The sequence below is a fragment of the Cardiocondyla obscurior genome, linkage group LG04, assembly GCF_019399895.1.
Source record: "Cardiocondyla obscurior isolate alpha-2009 linkage group LG04, Cobs3.1, whole genome shotgun sequence".
In the NCBI taxonomy this organism is placed as follows: Eukaryota; Metazoa; Arthropoda; class Insecta; order Hymenoptera; family Formicidae; genus Cardiocondyla; species Cardiocondyla obscurior.
The window spans coordinates 985485-1006045 of NC_091867.1; the positions used below are offsets into that span (position 1 = coordinate 985485).

Here is a 20561-nt window from a genome sequence, read left to right on the forward strand (position 1 = left end):
ATTAAATAAGAATTTCATAGCTTATTCCAGTACATATCTTACAAAATTTATGAATGCTAAAGAATTATTGATAAAAATAATTTACAGTGTTATCTGGTCATAGTCAAAAGATGAATGTACATCAACCTAAAAGGAAGAGAACAAAATTAAAACCACAGCTGCCATTTCCTATTCCACTGAATGATACAGAAGAATGGCCAATATATACTGCACATCTTACAGATGTAGGATCATGTATAATTGAACCTGAAGAAATGACTGCTGTGCATTCTATGGTAAAAATTACTTTTATTGAAATAATTTTTTTTGCAAACAACAGAATAATTATCTTTATTTATAGGGATTTTTTGGCAAAGGATCATTATCACGTGGTTATCCATCATTTGGCAAAACAAGATACAGAGCACCACCAGTTGTTCGAAATAGACAGTGGCTTCACAGACAAAAATGGCTTCAGGAAGTAAAAGAATTAAATTCTGTTGATTACAAAGGTTAAGTAATAAAAAATGTTCTATAACATACCTCTGTATAAAATATTAAAAAATATAATTAACAATTTGTAAAATAACATTTAAAGTAAGATAATATTATTAAAATATAGTACAAATTTATTATTTAATTATAGATACTGGAGCTCAGGATAAAGAAGAAAATATTCCAGATGAAGAGAACATTGGTGATATTATTGAGATTGCATCAAATTCTATTGAAAATGTAAGTGAACAGGAAAATGAGACGAGCACACAGAACGTTGAGATTGACGAAGTTACTTTAGATTCCACAGAAGAGGATGATATATCTATCATCATTACTAATAGGAGTGTAAATAAATATGATAATGCTAAAAGTTTATCAAACATCCATAATGATAAGAATAGCTCGGAAGAAGAAGAGGACAAATCATGGAATTGTTATGACTTCAAAAGCGATTGTATGAACGAAGATGACAACGAGCACGGAAAGCTCTTGGTATTACCAGATAGCGATTCAGATACCGAGAATTATTTGAAAAATATTAAGCCAAGAATCGAGAGCGAGGGTTTTCCTGTTCGAGAGGCTTTACACCTTACCTTCGAAGAAACCTTTTTCCTCCTTTTTGGACTCGGCTGCTTGCAAGTAATTCACTTTGACGGCAGTCTGCTGGATATTAACAACGCGTGGCTGTACTTTTGCAAAGAAAAGCCAGACTTTGTACAAAAATATGTAGTCTATCATTATTATAGAAGTAAAGGTTGGGTGGTTAAACCCGGCCTAAAATATGGTGGCGATTTTCGTTAGTGTTCATTACTTTTACTTTTATACTGTGTATATTTAACTTCACGTTATTACTATTTTATCTGAAATATGTATAAATGTGTTTTAGTGCTTTATAAAGAGGGACCGCCCTTTTATCACGCTTCTTACATCGTCATAATAGAAGTAGCGGATGCGGATTCTTTAGTTATAGATCCTGCGTCTTCGCGATCTATGACGTGGAATAATTTGTTCGGGTTCGAAAGGCTTTCCGAAACTGTCGCCAAGGTAATCGATTATATATTTATTATATACAATAGAATGTAATTAAGTTAAGAAATATAATTCGTTTTATTTTGGTGAATAATAGGAATTACTTTTCGCGCAAGTTTTATGGCCGTCGTCAGTACCTCGAGACATTAATGAGACTAGTCCTAAAATGCTTTCTGAATTCGCCGTGAGAGAATTATTATGGCGTAGATGGAATCCAAAACAGCATCGAGAAGACGTTCCCGCTGACGAAGAGGACGATGATTCATATTAAAAATTTTTCGAGTTCTTTACCTTTAATATTGTTTCTTACGTTGCAGTTCAAGCTGTTTTTTGTATAATTTACAAATATCTATTTATATAAATAATACTTTAATTTTTAAGCTGTATATTATATATTTAATATCGATACATAATGCGGATTACCGTACGTAATGTAGAAAAGTAAGTTAATTTTTTTATATAGATAATCAAATATCTACAATGTCAAATTAATAATTATTTATTAATCGCCTTAAATAAAACGGGAAATTTTTTTTGCTTAACGTTAACAGGTATCGCCACGGAATACTATTGAACGCATTCTTAACGTCAAAACTGGCAACAATAGAATAACAAGGATCAGATAAAACATCCTCAAAGTAGAAGATGGCAGTCTCAAGTGCATCGTACATCTCGAATAGACTAGATATTCTGGTAAATCGAATCAAACCCATGTCTTTATCAGCGATTGGCTGATTCGCGGTGACGGTATCGTTTGCGCCAAGTGAAAGCAAGCTGCAATCGCGCGGGCCCCCGCGATACAGTCCCATGGGCCTCTGCAGTCAGTTGGAAGTGAGCTGAGAGCTGGTATGCCGAGTGTTGTGCACCACGAGTTGTCAACGAATTCAGCATCTCCAAATCAAGCACGGGATAATTACGTTCCACGCGAGCCGGTACGTAACAAACGAACGTTTTACTTTGTTATTTCTGTCAAACTTTACGTGTTGGAGATAATCTCTCTGGGTTTATGTTTTTTTTTCTTTTTCCTTTTTTCTTTTAAATTAATATATATTAAATTTATACAAAAATATAAATATTATATTTTTACCTCGTAAAAATAATTTTAACATTATAAATCTAATAATGTTCGATAGTATCGTATTATCTTTTGAGGTTTTAATTTTTTGAGATTTTTTAACCTTGCACGATGTTTTAATTACTTAAATTTGTATTATGTAAAAAGATTTACATCGTAGTATATATGTTTTTAAATTTGATAAATTTAGAATGAACGAGCTTATATTATCTTTGTTAATGTCAGCCAAAAATAACGAACACTTGGCTAACTCTATGCTGCATTTCAATCATGTTTGTGAAGAGATGGCTAACCAATTAACTTCTTATGACATGTTTATGAAAGCAACTCCAAGGCGAATATTTCGCGGAGGCGTTGAGAAGTATGACAAAAAGCTTGCAATACTCATCAAATAGAATTAGAAAATTATATCGCGTTTAAATTAATGTTTAAATTACACGCCCACAAAATTCTATTTTGGAAATGATAAATTAGGCAAGCAAATTACGATCAAAATTTAATTTTTGAGGTCATGGGCATTTTGATTTTTTTCGGTCAAAATGCATTAAAATTAAATTCTAATTTAGTTAAAAAGAAAAAAAAAAAAGAAAAAAGAATAAAAGAAAGAAAAAGAAAACGTGTAAAACATATGCATATAGTATGTGCATACATATTACAATCCTAGATTTTTAAAAGATGTTCGAGGACATAACGATCAAGCCGATCAATGAATACGGAATCGTGTCGCTTTCATGTATGCTGAATACGAGAGAAAGCGCGAGAGAGTATTCGTCTGCATCCGCGCTTAATTTGTAACAAGACGAGGTGATGCGACAAAGTTAATAAAAAAAAAAAAAAAGAGGAGGAAAGGGGAGAAAGAAAAAAAGATCTAGTACAGTAATAGGCGAAACGATTTCTCAAGAGCCGTTCCCAATTTCGTAAGCGAGAATGACATCTCGGCAAAAAGCAGTACGGTTTAAAATGTAGCCAGCCCAGCCGAAAAACGGTAGACATTCCTCACGGATCGCGGTACTATTTCTTATTAACGATCACGTACCGTAAACGGACGAGTGAATGTCATCCCCGTCTCACGATACGCCTGAGAATTCAGTCGCATCCGAGATGCAACGAGCAAGCTCGCTGTCAGCAGCGAAATCATCTGACAAGCTAAAATTTTCGAGCGTATCATTCTTTCAACCTTTAATTACCACCCGTCTTTGATTGTGAATTCGAGACGGATGGATTGAATAATGGAAGAAAGACCCTGTCGTCAACGTAAAGATTTCAATTACGTGCTATTTAATTTTCACACTTTCTTGCTTTGGTCCCTCTCTCTTTCCCTCTCATTTGCAAGACGCTCTCAAGCACGTATTGGTTTTTTTTTTAATTTATTTTCGTAGCTTCCTGAAGAATTATAAATTATTAGATACGTTTAGGAAACGCGTACGCATACCTATATGGATAATGTAAAACGTGTACGAGCCATCACGTGCTGCCTAGATTGCCTATCGCTTAGATACTATCACCTTGCATAATCGAGATGTGACCTCGACGAGGAAGACAGTGGACACCATGTATTTCTCTTAAGTCGTAAAGCTGAGCGAGATTCAAGTGAAAGTGTATAACTGTTTTGCACCGTCTATACGTTCCCTTACGGCATCCTTGCGCCGAGGTGCTCCTCAGGTTGTAATTGGGATATCGCTTGCTTATATTACGTTGCGTTGCGTTATATTACGTGCGCGGTACACCTGATGTGTGGAAAAAACGGGAGCCGCTATTCTCGATTAGCATATATGTATTTCGGTGCAAAGTCACTTTCACTTGCAATTAGACCTGACCCGAGCGAATCCGCCGGCGAAACCCGCTGTGAATTAGCGGCCGTTACAATTCGGTACGACTCGAACGGTGATCTTTCAATATATTGCATTTAGTTAAAGTCGATTCGTTCCCGTTAGCAGATCTCGAATTGTTAGAAAAGCGTCGGCGAGACTTCGAACGCACCGCGGCGGGTTTCCGATCCCGACGACGTTCTTTCGGCGCGAAGCCGAGCCCGTTCGCGGATCGCGTCGATCCATTTTCATTCGGGGTCGACGATGGAGAGTGATTGCTAAATGGACATTCCTAAGAAACTTAAGCTTGGCTTTCTAAACGAGATATCCAGCGGTCACGTGCAGCCGGGTCTGGGCTCCGCGCGGATATTTCTGTTCCGACACGTGCGGCTTGTCGTCCGCGCTCGTGATCTTACCTGCGTTTTGCGCGACCAAGTGCGTTTACGAGAGCAGAACGTTCCCTGCTCCCGTTTTCCACGGGTTTTACTCACACGCCCCTCGTAATGCATTTTGTTGATTAACATCCGCGGCACGTGTGATAACGCGCGCCGCGTGATCACTGCGAAAAGGCCATAATTACGAAACGCAATTACTCTCACGATTGACCCTGAACGATACAAATTTCTTTTTTTTTTTCTTCTTTGATTTTATTTTATATTTTTATTTTACTAGTTAAGGAAGGTTGTTTCATTTCTACTAGATTGTTACATCAAGTTTTATCAAGGAACCGAAGAAAGGGATTATTTAACATAATAATTCTACCTCGACGGTTTTATTCTCCGATTAAGGAACGTTTAATGTGATTGCACAATTTATATGCGTTACGATTCTAGATCTTATTTTACATTCGACAAAAGCCTATAATTTTGTAACTCATTATTTCTCGATAATCTATGATGCCCTTTCGTTTCGAACGCGAATCGATCGTTACGGTGAGCGGTAATTACTCGAGTTAGGGTAGCGTTTCCGACGCGATGTTCTTGCGCGGGAAGAGTGGATTTTTATGCCCGCTATTGCGGCTGTTGCGTCATATCGCACTTGCGATGGTGGAAAGTAAAATAAAACACGCGGAACACGCGCACGTGCTCGCGCGGAGGGTTTCCTAGTGAAATCGCGGGCCGGGCTAACGCTTCCGACTCGATCTTGCTTGCGGATGGACCCGCGGCCAGGGGAAAGAAATCTGGGTCGCGATCGGCTACCGCACGATCAGGAAGCAATTAAGAAATAACCGGCGTTATTCCGTTCGCCATAAACGGCAAAATAAATGTGGACACATTGCTAAATCGCGCCCGCAACTATTTCGCGCGTTTCAGTGTACGTTTTTCTTTTTTTCGAGGTGGGATATGCAATTTTAATATTAATTTTTGCTTCTTTTTTTTTTTTTTACTTGCAGTCTAGAATTAAGAAGCGTCGTTGCAAAATTGAAAACGAGAGACCGCATGGCGACCGCGTTTAATTCTTTTCTTGCCAAATCGTGCCGAGAAACAAAAATACTCGAGTACGCGAGGCGCGTCAAGTAGTGGCGAACCGCGTCGTTCGGCTACTTCATCTCGTTCGCGAAAATAAACCCGCCGGTTCATTTTACAAGTTCGACGCACGCGAAGGTAATGATTTATTAAAAACGACATAGTCGCACGTTCTCCTTCCTTTTTCTCGCGTTTGCACGAGCGAGCGAGCACTGCGAGCGATTCTTTACGGATTTCGTAAGCCGTCTAACGACGGGGTTCCAATCCGACGCGGTTTTGCGGTTAAACTCTGGACAATCTCCAACAAGCGGATATCGAAACGATCTGCAGGCGAGAGGATATTACAATTTGCGACATCCCGCTTTGTTAACCGACCGCAAGTTTTTAATGAGTTGATTGTCCTTTTTTTTTTTTTATCTTTTTTCGTTTGGCTCTGCGATTAATATCTCCGATAATCCAAGATATATTTCACGTTTATTTCGTTGAAGCCACGTTTGCCGAACACTTGAAGCGATTTTAACGAGGGACCAAGAAGCGTATACGTAATAAAGAGCGCAAAATAGCAAAGAATAAACATACGTTGAGAAACGATAATTTAATAATCGCGCCGAGAAAGCGCGCGGATCTTCGAAAAGAGATCTTCGTGGATTATATTAATTTCTCGGCTGGTCAGTAGCTGGACAGTCGCGCCGAACGTCCAATTAAAAATAGCTGTCCTCGGGACAAAAGTGAAGAAGAAAAAAAATAAAAAGAAAAAAAAAATCGACGTAACAAAACCAGAGAGACATCATGAACGGCCGTGATCCTTCTCGGGAAGGCGAGGGAGTCGTCCGAGTCAACGTCCGCGACTCGTTGCGATTCGAAGATGCGCAGACAATGAAACCTCTGTTTCCTCGTTCAATATTACGCTTCCACATTTTTTTAATGAGCCTTATCACGGGACCGGTGACTTTCTCGTTTCCGAAATCCATGAAAATTTCTCCCTCGGAAGCGGATGAGGCGACGCGGAAACGCGTTACGTGACGTAGAAGCGCGGCGATAATAAATGACGATGAATTAATGCTACCTGCGTTCGCTTCTGGGAATAAGGTGCGAAGATATCCTCGGTGAGGCGACGAAGCGAGGATTCTCTTTCAACAAGTAACCTTTTCCAGTCGGATGAAGAAGCAGAAAAAGCCACGCGTATGGGAAAATGTTTTTCCCGAGAGTTCTCAGAACTCGTTGGATTGTTATTAGATTTGTCTAAGATTGCTTGGGATCGCAAATAAATTACGCACGTAAATGTGTCAGCTGTATGAAGTAGCTGCGTCGAACTAGCACCACGTGGAAGAGGAAACCTTAGCTTCCTCTCGCCTAGAGCGTTTGTCACAAATTTTATCTATCTGCCGCAAACAAAAATGATTGTTTTCGGGATTGCCTAATAATAATCATATATTTTGCTTACGTCTTATTTCCGGAATAAAGTAAAAAAAAAAAAAGGAAAGAAAAGAAATTAACAATAATGCAAATCTAATTCGTATCTGCGAGGTTCACGGTCGATTTCATTCAAGTATGCGGATGTTAACTTGACGCGACGTTTTGGAAATGTTAATACGCTAACATTTTTCAATGCTTTTACTTATATATGCTAATTGCAAGTGGTTCCGTCTGATTTATTCCGTTTTCGGCATCGTCTTTTCACGATACTTTCGATATATATTATCGCTTAACGACACGACGCTGGTTGTCCAATATAGAGAAGAGACGAATGAAAGAAAAACTAATTAACATACGTCGGCTGAGGAAGAAACGAGAGGTCTTTCGAAAGCGAAGCGAACTACTCGTTTATTACGACGAATCAACAAAAGTGACGATACGTTTAACAGTATTTCGCAGATGAAAGTTTCCGTTTTGAAATCTTTTTATTTTTATGTTGCGATGGCAATACGAGTTTAACGTTCGATTCAACGAACGGTAGTTATAAGTACTTGTATCAACGCTATATTGATATTAAATTGTATTTATTGTAGGAATGCGTAGGTAGTTTATTTCCGAGGTCCAGTCGATGGTCGATGCAGCCTCGGATTGGATTGACCATGATCTTGAGCGATCGACCGGATGAACGAGTTGATGACCGGTTTTTAGGCGTACGCTTCGAGACGAGCTTTCGCTCAAATCGTTACTCTTGACCACGAAATTCACGCTCACGGACACGTAATAAATCGGTCGATCTTCAACTTGTTACTCATTAACTTTCAGCGAAACATGACCTTACGGTAATGGTAAACGTCTTAATTACGTCCCACGAATAAACGGCGCAGCGACGTACATTTCCGTTTTCTTAATCTACAATTGTTCTACTTTAAACAGACCATTACATTCACATATAATCTACAGCCTTCTGAATTAATTTAATAAATTAAATCTGAATATGACGGGAAGTTGCGTAATCGTCTGCCGAGGAAATATAACACCCGAGAGAGAAAGAGAGAGTTTAATTCCTACAGAATTAAGTATAAAATTATTATTAAATGTAAGTTATTAAAGGTTTTTTTTTTTTTTTTCCTCATTGTGCGTTATGGAACGTTGCGTATTACATTTGTACAACACTCGTGAGTCTTTTCGCAGGAAAATATCGATTGTAAGAAATCGCGGGAAAGGGTTCACTCGCTTGACCGAGATTTACAACCGCGTTGCGGCACGGTATTTCTTTTTTTACAGGTCATTACACATGCTGCGCACGTATGCCCGTGTACATATACATTGTACATGATAGAACAGAATAGAACGACAGAGTAGGGCCACTCCTTTTTACCTTCGCGTGAGTCGGAGTATGACTCGTCGCTATTGCCTTATATACCTTGAATCTTCTTAGTCATTACTTTCGACTGGTTCGATTTCAATTTATTACTTTCATTCGTAACGTATGTAAAGATTTTCAAGTTGCACGTACGTTCGTATACCGTATAAAAATTATAGCACCCTAACATAAGAACCTCTCGTGCTTTTATTTAATTTTTATAAAGATGACAAATGTACTAATAAATTAATCAAGATTATTTTTCAAGTGGAAAATAAGTTGGACAAAATAATGCGCGATCAGCAAATTCGTCGCGTCGACTGATTTTCGCGGCGGTAAATATCTCGGGTAGCGTCGGGAACCGGCCTCGCGATAAGAGTGCCGCCGTTCGCGCGCTTTTCAAGTTTCAAGCTGTGGAGTCTTTATTACGACTCACCCGAGATCGACCGGCGTGCGCGATCGTGAGAGAGCCACGGGTGAAAGGAGCGATCTCGCGGCTGCCGAGAGTGCCTGCGTGATGCTGCATGGCACCGCTTCGACTCCCCCGATTGCGATTCTGGGTCCCCTCGAAAGAAACCTAACCGGCTGGACCGTTCCCGCCGCGAGATATCCCACCTACGGCGGAAGTAACATTTCGCGCTTCGCGCGATTCGAAAAGGAAAGCAGCGAAAGTGACTGTCGAGTGGGCTCCGCGCGCATGAAAAATACATAAGCCGCGAAGTGAATAATTGAGATGAATTGGAATATGCAAACTGTCAGCGAACAGTGAAGGAATAAAAACGAGAGCGGCTCCGGTGAATTCGCCGAGAATCTCTAAATATGATTTCGATTCGAGGGGTCGGTTATTCGAATCGAGAGAACGCGACCGAAATAGCGCGACGGGACTCGTCTTTTTTTTTTTTCGACGGCTTCGCTAAGAATTATTGTGCGTCGCTCAAGGCTGCCGCGGTTAAAGGGATCATTCCGAGACATATCCGGTGTAACAGCGTAACGGAGATGTAACAGGAAATTGTAACGGTACACGACGCGCTCGCAGGAATAGGAAGGAAGCAAGTGCGTTTGGCATTGCACTTTCCGGCTCGCTTATATCCGGTTCGGAATCGAAATTTGTTATAAATTTTTGTCGCGCCTTCTCTTCCTGGAGGCACCTTTTACCATTGTTTCGGGATAGAATAATTAACGGCAAGGCGGTGGTTTGCACGTTACGTAATCATTTCGTTGGGCGCGAGCACACTTTTCGCGCCACGATTGTGTTCGGCGCCGCTGTTATACGTTGCGTTTGCTTCACACAGGATGTTTCCCGAACGAGCTGCTCATGCCTCACAATGCTCATGCTCGAGCAGATAGCAATCGGGCGGAGAGGAAATTTTTTATCACTTGCGACATCCCGATTGCTACACTTGATCACGAAATCGTTCCGCTCCCCTTTTTTTTCTTCTTTTTTTTTTTCTTTTATTCTTTTCGCATGCCGGCGCTCCGATTACGGCAAAATTAAAATGCGACACTGACAATGTCAATGTTTCACGTAAATGGAACTCTTATCTTTCGTAACGGAATTTTCAAGTAAACGAAAATTAGAAGTAGAATATATTAGAATGAAATAATTATTAATCAAGCGACGAGCTTTCGATCGAACGTGATTGCGAAATAGTTAAGTTCTCGAGTCTCAAAGAAGAAAAAAAAGAAATTGTTTAACCCACAACTAATCAATGGGCCCGACAAGGTTTGTCGTACGACGGACGAGATACCGGTTTGACTACGTAAATTCGAGAAAGATTTCGTCGCGTGGAAAATTTATAATTAGCAATCCTTGTGAAAGGGATGTGCGCGCGAAGATAATAATTGACGGGACGAGTTATTAATAACGAAGTAAAATCCGTCATTTTTACATAACCGTCATTTGCTAAGGGAGAGGAAAAGTAACGGTGCTTTGTAAAATAACACGGTAATTCGTCATATTTACGCGGCTGATGTAACGCAGTTTTCATTCTGTCCCAAGAGACGATTATGAATAGCCAATTGCACTGTACGTGCGCGCCTGCAATAATTGCGTAATTGTTTGAGAATTCCCCGTTCGATTCTCCCACAATTGTAAGAAATATTATTTTATATTATAAGTTAAATATACGACAGCGATGTAAATTAATTTTTGCCGAATCACGAAGCAGCGCGAGGTACAATTATAAGTACAATCGACAATATTTTACGGACGGCAATGTGCAACTTGTCAAATCTTATTTGGGACAATATATTTTTACATATTTATTTATTAATTCGCTTACGTGGCGTGGGGTATTTTTTTATCGCGTCGCTTTATATTTAAAAAAAAATCAAGCCGTGCGACGGCTATTGTATACAAGAAGATTGTAACATCGAAATTAACGTAACAAGGAAACATTCTATTTACGTTCTTTCTTTTCCCATTTGCTTCTTTCAGATTCTGCGAGATTCGCGTGTCCGCGTAGGATGAGATCAGACTGAGCGCAATGACATCGAGATACTTTGTGTTCGTCGCGGCCTTAGCCTACGGTGAGTGAACTGACGTCACCGCGAATAAATGCAGAATTTTGTGAAACGTTTCTCGTTTCAAGGCCTGCCAGAAATTCTCCGTCGCTCTCGTTTTATTGGCAATAAGTGCACATTATTTTCTTTTTTTTTTTTTCTCGTCAATGTTTAATTGAATTCCTTCGATCGTTATACGGAATTACAAGCATTATAAATAAAATAAAAATTAATTTTGATTTTATCTTTATTGCTTTATCTGGATTTTTGTTAACGTGAATTTGTGACTTCCTGCAGTTGCAGCGTCTGCTGCGCAAGTTTATGAAAGTTACTCGGAAGATGCAGCTGCAGTGATCGAACCGGTAGCTTCAAGCAATGACTTCATCACGCAAACAGTCTACGGCTTTCTGGACTTTACCACGACCATCGGTAACACGGTGATGGTCTTTAGTCCTCAGAGTGCTCCTCCAGGTAACGTATGCGAAATTTTATTTATTTAATGGCACAGTTTAATAGTGACAAATGCTTCAAGTAACAATTTCCACGCGAATTATTACAGTTTATTGTTATTATAATTATTCAGATTTATCTCGCAGGAAGTAAAGAATTTTATCGATAAATATCTCGAGAAGAGAATTGATTAAGAAGCGGGTATTGATAGCTGTCACTGTCGATCAGCAATGAATAAGATTCACAGTTGGTATTCGTAACCATGAGGTGTCATGCAATTTTAAGTTGTGTCAGAAATTACTTTCTAGGACCAATCGACACCTTTTTCTTATGCCGTGCTTGTTTATTCGACTCGCGCGTCCTGATACTTTAGATTACCAGCGAAAATGGGACCTTGAAATGTTGAGAGTGCTGTACTCGAGACAGACCTCGACGAGGGGTATAAGAGACCGATCTTTTTAGCATATCGCTGATTAGGTCCGCGTACGGATTATGCTCATTGTTCATTCGTCATGACTCTCTTGTCACCTATTCGCCTTGACTTTTTCTACTACCTACTCAGCCTACCACCTACCTACCCTACTACTTTTGTTTCCTTTCTTTTTTTTTTTTTTTTTTCTCAAAGATCACATCCGTGCAGTTTAACAGAAAATAATTATAATTATTTATACTTTTATTATACTTGATACGCTTCATTGCGATCAGAAGTTGATATATCAGTTTCAAATCAAATATAGAGTGTAGACTGAATTAGGTAGAAGTTGAGAAAAGTGATTTTTATGTATTCCTATCTCCGTGAAGATTAAATTTGGCAAGGTTTTCAGCGCGGATGTTGCACGGCGATATACGCGCGGTCGATCATTCGGCCTCGTAGGGTCGATTTTTATTCTCGTCGGGTATGCAAATGTAATGATCATTTTTAGAGGGAACCGAGAAGAAGATCACGTCCTCCACGCCGGCGATTCACACGAAACCAACGACGGAACAGCAATCAAAGAAAAATGTTCCCGACATCCAGCCCAGCAAGACCCACAAGGCCGAGGATCAGGGTAGCGAGACGAAAAAGCAGATAAAGGGCACGAAGATCGTCGTGAATTCTGTGATCGAGCAGAATGTGATGAATCCATCGGAGAATGCCACGCCAAAACCGTCGAAAAGCCAGGTAACAGAACAACGTTATACAGGATGCTCCATTAAGTTACAAAAATATCATAATTTACTTTCTTTAATTTAAAGGCGATTATTTTTCACAAACATCCTTCGTCTTTAAATGTATAAGTGATCTCCGTAAAATATTTTTTGACACGTGTAACGCGTAATAATTATATTTAAAAGATTCTGTTTCTCGAAATTAAAATCTAGAAAATTAAACTGCTATAATAATTTATAAAATATTATACGTTAAAAGAACGGTCTAATTATTTATCGTAATTTTTTAGGAGCCAAGTAAACAGACGAAGGCACCCGTATTGTCGTCGGTTGTTCAAGTACGGGCCAAAGATGAAACACCGGGAGTGAAAAATAATCTCGCCGAACCGGAGTACGATTTTCTTTCAAAACAACCAACGGAAGTGATCGACGAAACGTATAAGGTATACGTTAAACGTAGATAAGAAGAACGTTGAAAATCAAACGCGACGTAAATCCTATAATTATCATTATCCTTTACGACTTTTTAATGCCTTCCTGGCCTCCTTTTAACGTTTTCTAACTAGTTCAACTGCACGATTGCCGGACCTGCTTTCTCTGACATTTCTCTACAGTTTCAAATCTTTTTTATCTTTATATAATTCAATTTGTCAAAATTGTACAGATAGAAATAAATAGGAACGTGTAACACTCGCTCTTTCGGAATACAGCGATTTCGCACTCGCGTGATCGACGATTAACTCTCCACGCTAGATCGATCATAGAGTGGCAGGAAAGTCAAATATCCAGTTTATAAAAGCGACATTGATCTTCGATGCGTGAACGGGGAGCTTGTAAGAAATGAAAATTGCGAGCCTGGTCTTGCGCTAATTGCCGTCAAACCGGATCGCGTTCCTAACGAACGAACGTCATCGGTAAAATCGAGTTTCCGTTTTATTATCGGTCATGTTTAGTAGACGAGGGAAAAATGGGTCATCCGATGAAGAAGGTCACGCGGAAACGATGCACTACGGCTTTACCGTATTATTGCGCAACGGCCAAGCGACTTTCACGATAACTCGCGCGCGGAGCCGCGAAATTATACGGAATAACCGTGCCGGCGTAATTTTCCGCATGCCGTAATCAATTTCCTAGCCGATCCTTTCTAGCTGCATATCCTCGACCGTTCGGCCCTCGGCCATGACGATCGGCGTGAAAGTTTGATCCGATCCTACCGATAAATCGGTTTCGCACGCGTAGCGCGACCGAACGTGGTTTTCCAACGATATTTTCCAGCGTTACTATTTTCTCAACGTTTCATTATATTTTAATAGTTATTATTTCATTTTATACTAGAAGAAATCATGTGTGTGCTACGCGCGCGCTATTTTTTTAAAGACCACAATTACAAATTACGAAAAAAAAAAATCATGCGACTTACCAATCTGCATGAGCGTCAGCGGAGTTGTAAAGTTCTGCCGGTGACTGGAACATAAAATAAAACATATTATTGTAGGCATGTTAGTATTAAAATTAATGTAGAAGTAAAACTTTATTTTTATAAAGTTTAAAAAAAAAAGAAAAAAAAATTTATATTCACCTAAGAGTTGCTCCGCCGAGGCAGGATGCCCTTCCTGGGCCTGCTCCTCCTCTCAGATGGGATGTGTCGAGTCATCCTTCCGCGCACAAGTAACTCGCGAACACCGCGACCGTGATTTTACAATCGCGAAAATTAGTTAACACTTTCGCGCGTTTCACGTTCGGCACTCGCGTTTAGAATAAAGTAAAAAAATAACGCCCGAATTCTTTGCGGAACTCCCGGAACGAAAAACGGAATTGCCGAGATAACTTTCGATAACGTGACATCTTTATTAATTATAATTCTGAACTTTTATAGCTGATCAACCTGCGACCATCGTCGAAAACTCATCATAAGCCGCGTGCTACCCCGCGGAGAGATAAGGAGAATCCAACCGGTCTGGTGACCAAGCTGGGTGGCACTATTGTGAAGGATGGACTTACTACTGTGCACGAGACTAGCGTAATCGGAACTTACATCAATGGCAAGTATGCTCAGGTCTTACAGAGCTCGTCAAGAATCTTAACAACACCAGTTGCGCCGGTGGCCGAAGGTAAAATCCGACCTTCCAGCACTAATCGCATTCTGAAAACTATTGGTCCTCAACACGGCAAGCTCAAGCCTCAACTAGATCCTACTCCCACTCATCAACAAGAAGAGTCTTCGTTGCCTTTGGAGTCCTTGTTCGACGAACCTTCCGGTAAATATGCATTTTATCACGCAAATTTTTATGAATTTTAAACAATGTGTATTTAAATGGCAGAAGTTTCTTATACATGTATTTTTTTTTTTTTTTTGATAAATAGATTTATTATTAATTTTTGGCTTAGATATTCCGGTACGTACGACGCGAAGGCATCCTAATAATCCATCCAGGCCTAAATTTCGAAACAAGATTCCCGATGAATACGATAACAGCGAATCACAGCAAACGAGATTAGGAAAAAATCGCTCGAGTACGACGCGACCGAATTACAAGTGAGTATCGTCAACGAAATAGAAGTTTGAAAGTAGTTAATAATAAAATAATAATTTAACATTATTCTTATTTTTTATTTTAGAAATCGGCCCTTGACTACTACCACTGAGACGCCTATCACTCGTCGTCGCAGTAGTTTCCGTCCAAGCAATCAGTTTGCTAATTCGCCTTTGAAACAGTCGACGAAATCGAAGAGCAATGACCAACCGTCGACGACGGTCAGTCTTCTGCCCAAGGTAAAGCTGCCAAGAACGCAAGGTCGCTGGTCGTACAAGACAACGCCAAAGCCGAGAATCATGATTCGCAAGCAAGTAGACGAGGAGGATCTCAGAGCATCGACGACCGAATCAAGTACAACAGACGCGTCCGCCGGAGCGATTTTCGACGAACAAAGCAAGACAACAGTTACGGTGGTCAATGTTCCCTCGAGCTCATCCAGTGGCGTTAACATTGCTCAAAGAAAGGAGTTGTTCTTGACGGAAGACGAGTTGGATCCTAGCGAGAGCGAAGATGTGGCTAGCGTCAGCATGCAACAGGATCAACAACATCCTGGAGAACAGATTCTGCCAGTGGAAACGCTCAACGTCGAGATCTCCACCGCAGCCGATCTCGATAACACATATTTTGAAATTGCCACTATCAAGTCGCCTTACACTTTCCAGGCGAGCTTTTTTAATTTTAACAACTATTCATTGATTTATTAATTTAGCATTAGCTTTTGCGACAAATCATTTTATGTCATTTTTGAATTTTTAACTTTATAATTCAAATTAATTTTTTTTAGGTGGGAACACTTCGAAACACTCGCTACATCACGGTAACTTCCACCATAAAGAAAACCTTCGCAACCGCTGAACCAAGCAGTTCCGTCTCGCCTACCGAACCGCTCACAGAAAATATCCTTGCGAACACTGGGGCTGCATACGAGTCAACGTTGCCATTAGACTCGTCTGTCGCGACACTTCCGGCGATTTCTCTGGATGCTGCCCAAGCAACACCACCGTTAGAAACGTTAACGGAAACATTCTCGACAACACAGACGTTGCTGAAGACGCACATGCTGCCAGTGATCTACGCTGGCAATAGTACCACGCGATTAACTTTAGTTCAAACCTACAACATCGCCCGAGTGGTGACGGCGACGAAAACGCTGCCTCCAATGGAGATTTATCAATTTATTCCCAGTAAGACACTGAATGAATTTAATTCAAAGCTCGACGAGGCTGGTAGTGAGCTGCACCTTGAGCTCGACTTTGGCGACGACGATCGTGATGATGAGGACGTGCCCAAGAGAGTAGTGGTGCCCAACAATGATTCCGACGACTTAGATATCTTTAAACCAGTGTCGCCGTCCAAAGTCAAAAGCGATATCGTGACCAATAGTAATACCGAACCTCAGCTAAGCCCAGACCAAGCCCAATTGGCACTGCTAAAATATTTTGGTCAGCCACAACCTCAGGTCGTCACTACTTCCAGACCGGTGGTTACGTTGGAAACGCTTTACGAGTCGCATGTGATTCCCGTGATAAATTTGGGAAATACTATCTATTCGACGTTAACCAGGCCAGTTGGCACCGTGTCTAGGTCGGTATTTCTCTCTGGATATTTTTTAATACGTAAACTTTTATCTTTCGTTGTTTCGCATTGTCTTTTTAAGAAATTTTTTTTATGTATGATATTAAATTATATTTACATTATTATCGTGACACGTAACCGTTACATTTCTTTGCTTTAGGACGTCCTACGAATACGGCACATCCACCCTGGCCCCGGTGTTGCAGCCGCAGGTGCCACAGGTACCACAACTTCCGCTGTTCCCACAACAGCCGCAGTTCACAATAACGAGTGCGCCTATAGTCACCCAGACTCTTGCCACCGTATCCGATTCGCGAGTGCTGAAACTCACCTTCGGTGCCAAAACCGCTTACACCACACTTTTCTCCACAAAGGTCGTACCTACCGAACTTACTACTTATATCACTAACACAGTACCGGTGCAACCGACAGTGGCTGCATACCCCGGTTACTACCCAGCACCGGTTCCTTATCCACCCTATCCCTTTGTCGGTTAGATCTTCATCTAACCTTCGACTCTTCTGAGTCAATTTTCTCAATCCATTTTGATCACGGTCAATCGCCAGATTATTCTTTCTTGAGTTAAACATCAATTGTTTTCATTACATAAAAGAGACGAAAAAGCACACTTTCCTTATCGATAAACTCTACGATCGGAATGATCCTGAATGTGAACAATTTTATTTATTTAACGATCAAGGTACATTTCGCTGCTAATTCCCCATGATTTGCATAGAGCAAGAATTATCCTAATTGCTGTTTTGTAATAAGCGATAATAATTGTACACGAAACAAAAGAAACTACATACGTGCGGTCGAATTATTTGATATAACAAAACGTTGGCGATGACCGCAATCAAACGGCATTACTGTAAATAAATTATTTACTATAATATATATTAATTGTATATCGTATATTGCATATTGTACACTGCGTATATTGTAAATAAAGTATTCCAAAATTTTAGCTTATTGTAACGAACAGATATCGAATAGAAAAGATCTGAAGAAAAATATCAAATAATCTTAATAAAACGTAAATTAATTAGATGTAAAACATAATAAAAGAGGTTCTAATTTTACAGCTAAAACTATAATACTATTTTTATACAAAATACTATAAGCAATGGTTGTATTCAATAATAATTAAAATCAAAGTTTGATTTATCTACTTTTTATTTGTTTCTTTTCCATTTATCGATCCGTACGTCGTCGTGATAATTTTTATTTCGAATATCAAAGGTGATATCTCATTTTAAAAACTTCTTTTCTAATTTAATTATATTATTTTTTGTTCACAATTAAAGAGCAACTTATTTATGCTTCTCTGTCTTGTATATAAATCTATTTTAAAATATTACTTCTTCTAAAACTGATTATAAAATTATAAATACGAATCATGAAGGAGAGTAGAAAAGATGTACATTCACCGTCAGAAATAGCGTTTGTGGTGCTGCGACGGCAGCTAGCGTACGTGATCTTGGCGTGGGGTGCGTCGAATCTCACACGAAGCGCGCGCGTAAATGTGTTGCGGAGCACCGGTCACAGAGGACTGAGAGAGAACGCGGCTTACTACACCTCCCGCAGTCGACGGCCGAGAGTGGGGGAAGTCACGTACGCCAACCGCCGTCGCCGCTCGCCGCAGTAAACGCCAAATCTGCCTTTCAGTGTACAAAATTAAAAAAAAAAAAAATGTCAATGTGAGAATAAATTGTATATGCTGATTATTTACTCGATTAATGTGAAGTGTGCATGAAAAGCCTTAAAAATAAAAAGCGCAGAAACTACTCGTATTTTCCTAAACGGTTCCTAAATTTTCTTAATAAACACTTGCAAAATTTACGGTTTAGCTGACTAATTTTCTGCGTTTTTTTTTCTATATAATAAAAAGAATTATGATAAAAAGGAATTTTAGTACGTCATTGTATCGTTAACGAATTTGATATCTAACGTTTAAATGTTATAGAATCCTCTTCTTTCTTGATCGCTCGTACAAGCGTCAGCGACAAAACCGATATGATCACCTAGGTTATTAGATTAAGAAAAAAATTAATTAAAACAAAAATAATAGAAAACATTGTAAATTGAAAAGATAAAATAAAACCACTCCTCCGAAAAAAGGTAAAAGGTTTCATCTTACGTGAAGCATGCATAATGCCATTGCCAGACCAGCAAGCCATCCCGATCTCGCCTCCAAAAACCAAGACAATTCCTCGACACAGCCGTGATGAAAAGCATTTCCGGTGACGGTATCCCGACACTCGGTAGGCAATGGTTTACGCAATTGCGTATAATCCCTGGGCCCTACGGCTCCGCAGCATCCAACCTAATGCACGTCATATATTAAAAATACATAAATCTGAAAACAAACGCCTTTCAAAAAAAAAAGAAAAAAAATCAACAATTTACTTACAGTTTCTTGAATTACTCGTAGAATGAAACTCGCTGTTTCGTAATGAGAGTTGCTGATAAGATTGTACATGGACCGTTCAATAATAGGTTGAATCTTACTGTCGTACGTTGAATAATCAAGAATGACCGCCGCTCCAGACAGACAGCAGATGAAACTAAAAACTTGAAGGCCCACGTGCTGAAATCATACAATGTCTTTTGTAAATCAATCTCTATTTTCGATGGCTTGCTGGGCAAATTAATAAGCAGTCTTACGGCGTATAAAGCTAAGATATTTTCCATAAGTGCAGCAGCGCAGCCGATGAAGGAGATTGCCATGACGATCACCGAGGCGGCAATCAGTATGTAAACCCCGATGTAGTACTCGTACATATCCAGAAATTCCACCCATTCTTCGAGGGTCGGCTCGAACCGCATCCAGATCGACAGCCCGAACATGGCACAGCCTAGCATCTTTTCGAACAAAAATTTTATTAATTACATGTTTATTGAAAACTTAACAATGAGACTACTCCAACGAGCAATCTTAAGCCATGTCAATTATTAATAATTTAATTGATAATCAAACAGTAAAGATTATTTCTCTCCTTGAACATTTTCTATAAATAAAATTTCTCAAATCATAAAAGAAACGATCGATTATTCTCAACTAAAAATAGAATAAAGTCTTTTTGATGACGTTTTACAAAATAAATTTTCAATTATGAAAGCTTTGTTACAATTGCTTTGTATTATTTGTTCGATTCACTAGTCTTAAATGTAAATCACTTTCGTTCTTATTCGTAAACTGTTCTTTTCATTTCTACTTAAAATAATTGTAGCATTCTTTCATTATCACAGTATAATTTTATAAAACCACGTAATCTTGCATCACGATAACTTGACGCACACCCACCCATATTATTGCGTTTAAACAGAAAATTGTGAACTTGATGCAGCCGATCTGCTTCTCGAGAATCGGTACGGAACTTTTGGGGACCATCTCCTTGCGTTCTGCAAAATAATTTTTTGCGTCACGAATTAACACTTTCCGAATTCACGTAAATTTCAAAACGCAACGTGACAAGAACGTAATTAGTCAACCGAGAACGTCGACAGGTATCCGAGTATCATCGCCTAACGTTCCGGTGCTTTATCACTGGCAAATACAAGATAAGTGGATAAGAGCGTCCTAGATAAAGATATAATGGCACCGCTAAGGTGAATCATTTCATTCGCGGTATGTGTGATGTGAATTATTAAAAATTGTGATTATTAATCAACATTGTACTACGTCTATTTCGTTAATCAACTTGTTAATTT

At 39.5% G+C, this 20561-nt stretch overlaps 3 protein-coding genes across 3 annotated transcripts; 2 read left to right on the plus strand and 1 right to left on the minus strand.

The window, feature by feature from the left end:
* Positions 1–110: 110 nt before the first annotated feature.
* Positions 111–1777, plus strand: Tsen2 (tRNA splicing endonuclease subunit 2). Its single transcript, XM_070655890.1, has 5 exons — positions 111–275; positions 341–491; positions 626–1273; positions 1364–1521; positions 1604–1777. The coding sequence occupies exons 1-5, from the start codon at positions 111–113 to the stop codon at positions 1775–1777; spliced, it is 1296 nt and encodes a 431-aa protein (XP_070511991.1).
* Positions 1778–1781: 4 nt separating this feature from the next.
* LOC139102136 (proteoglycan 4) lies at positions 1782–18737 on the plus strand. Its single transcript, XM_070655841.1, has 11 exons — positions 1782–1947; positions 2058–2438; positions 11072–11163; positions 11434–11607; positions 12510–12748; positions 13026–13178; positions 14612–14993; positions 15124–15271; positions 15355–15934; positions 16057–16856; positions 17008–18737. The coding sequence occupies exons 3-11, from the start codon at positions 11121–11123 to the stop codon at positions 17342–17344; spliced, it is 2856 nt and encodes a 951-aa protein (XP_070511942.1). The 5' UTR covers positions 1782–1947; positions 2058–2438; positions 11072–11120; the 3' UTR covers positions 17345–18737.
* Tsp2a (tetraspanin 2A) lies at positions 18006–20482 on the minus strand. The gene is made up of 5 exons (XM_070655871.1): positions 20155–20482; positions 19515–19712; positions 19261–19437; positions 18988–19173; positions 18006–18871 (listed from the first exon to the last, which is right to left on the minus strand). Exons 1-5 carry the CDS (start codon positions 20239–20241, stop codon positions 18794–18796), a joined length of 726 nt encoding a protein of 241 aa, XP_070511972.1. The 5' UTR covers positions 20242–20482; the 3' UTR covers positions 18006–18793.
* Positions 20483–20561: the final 79 nt, after the last annotated feature.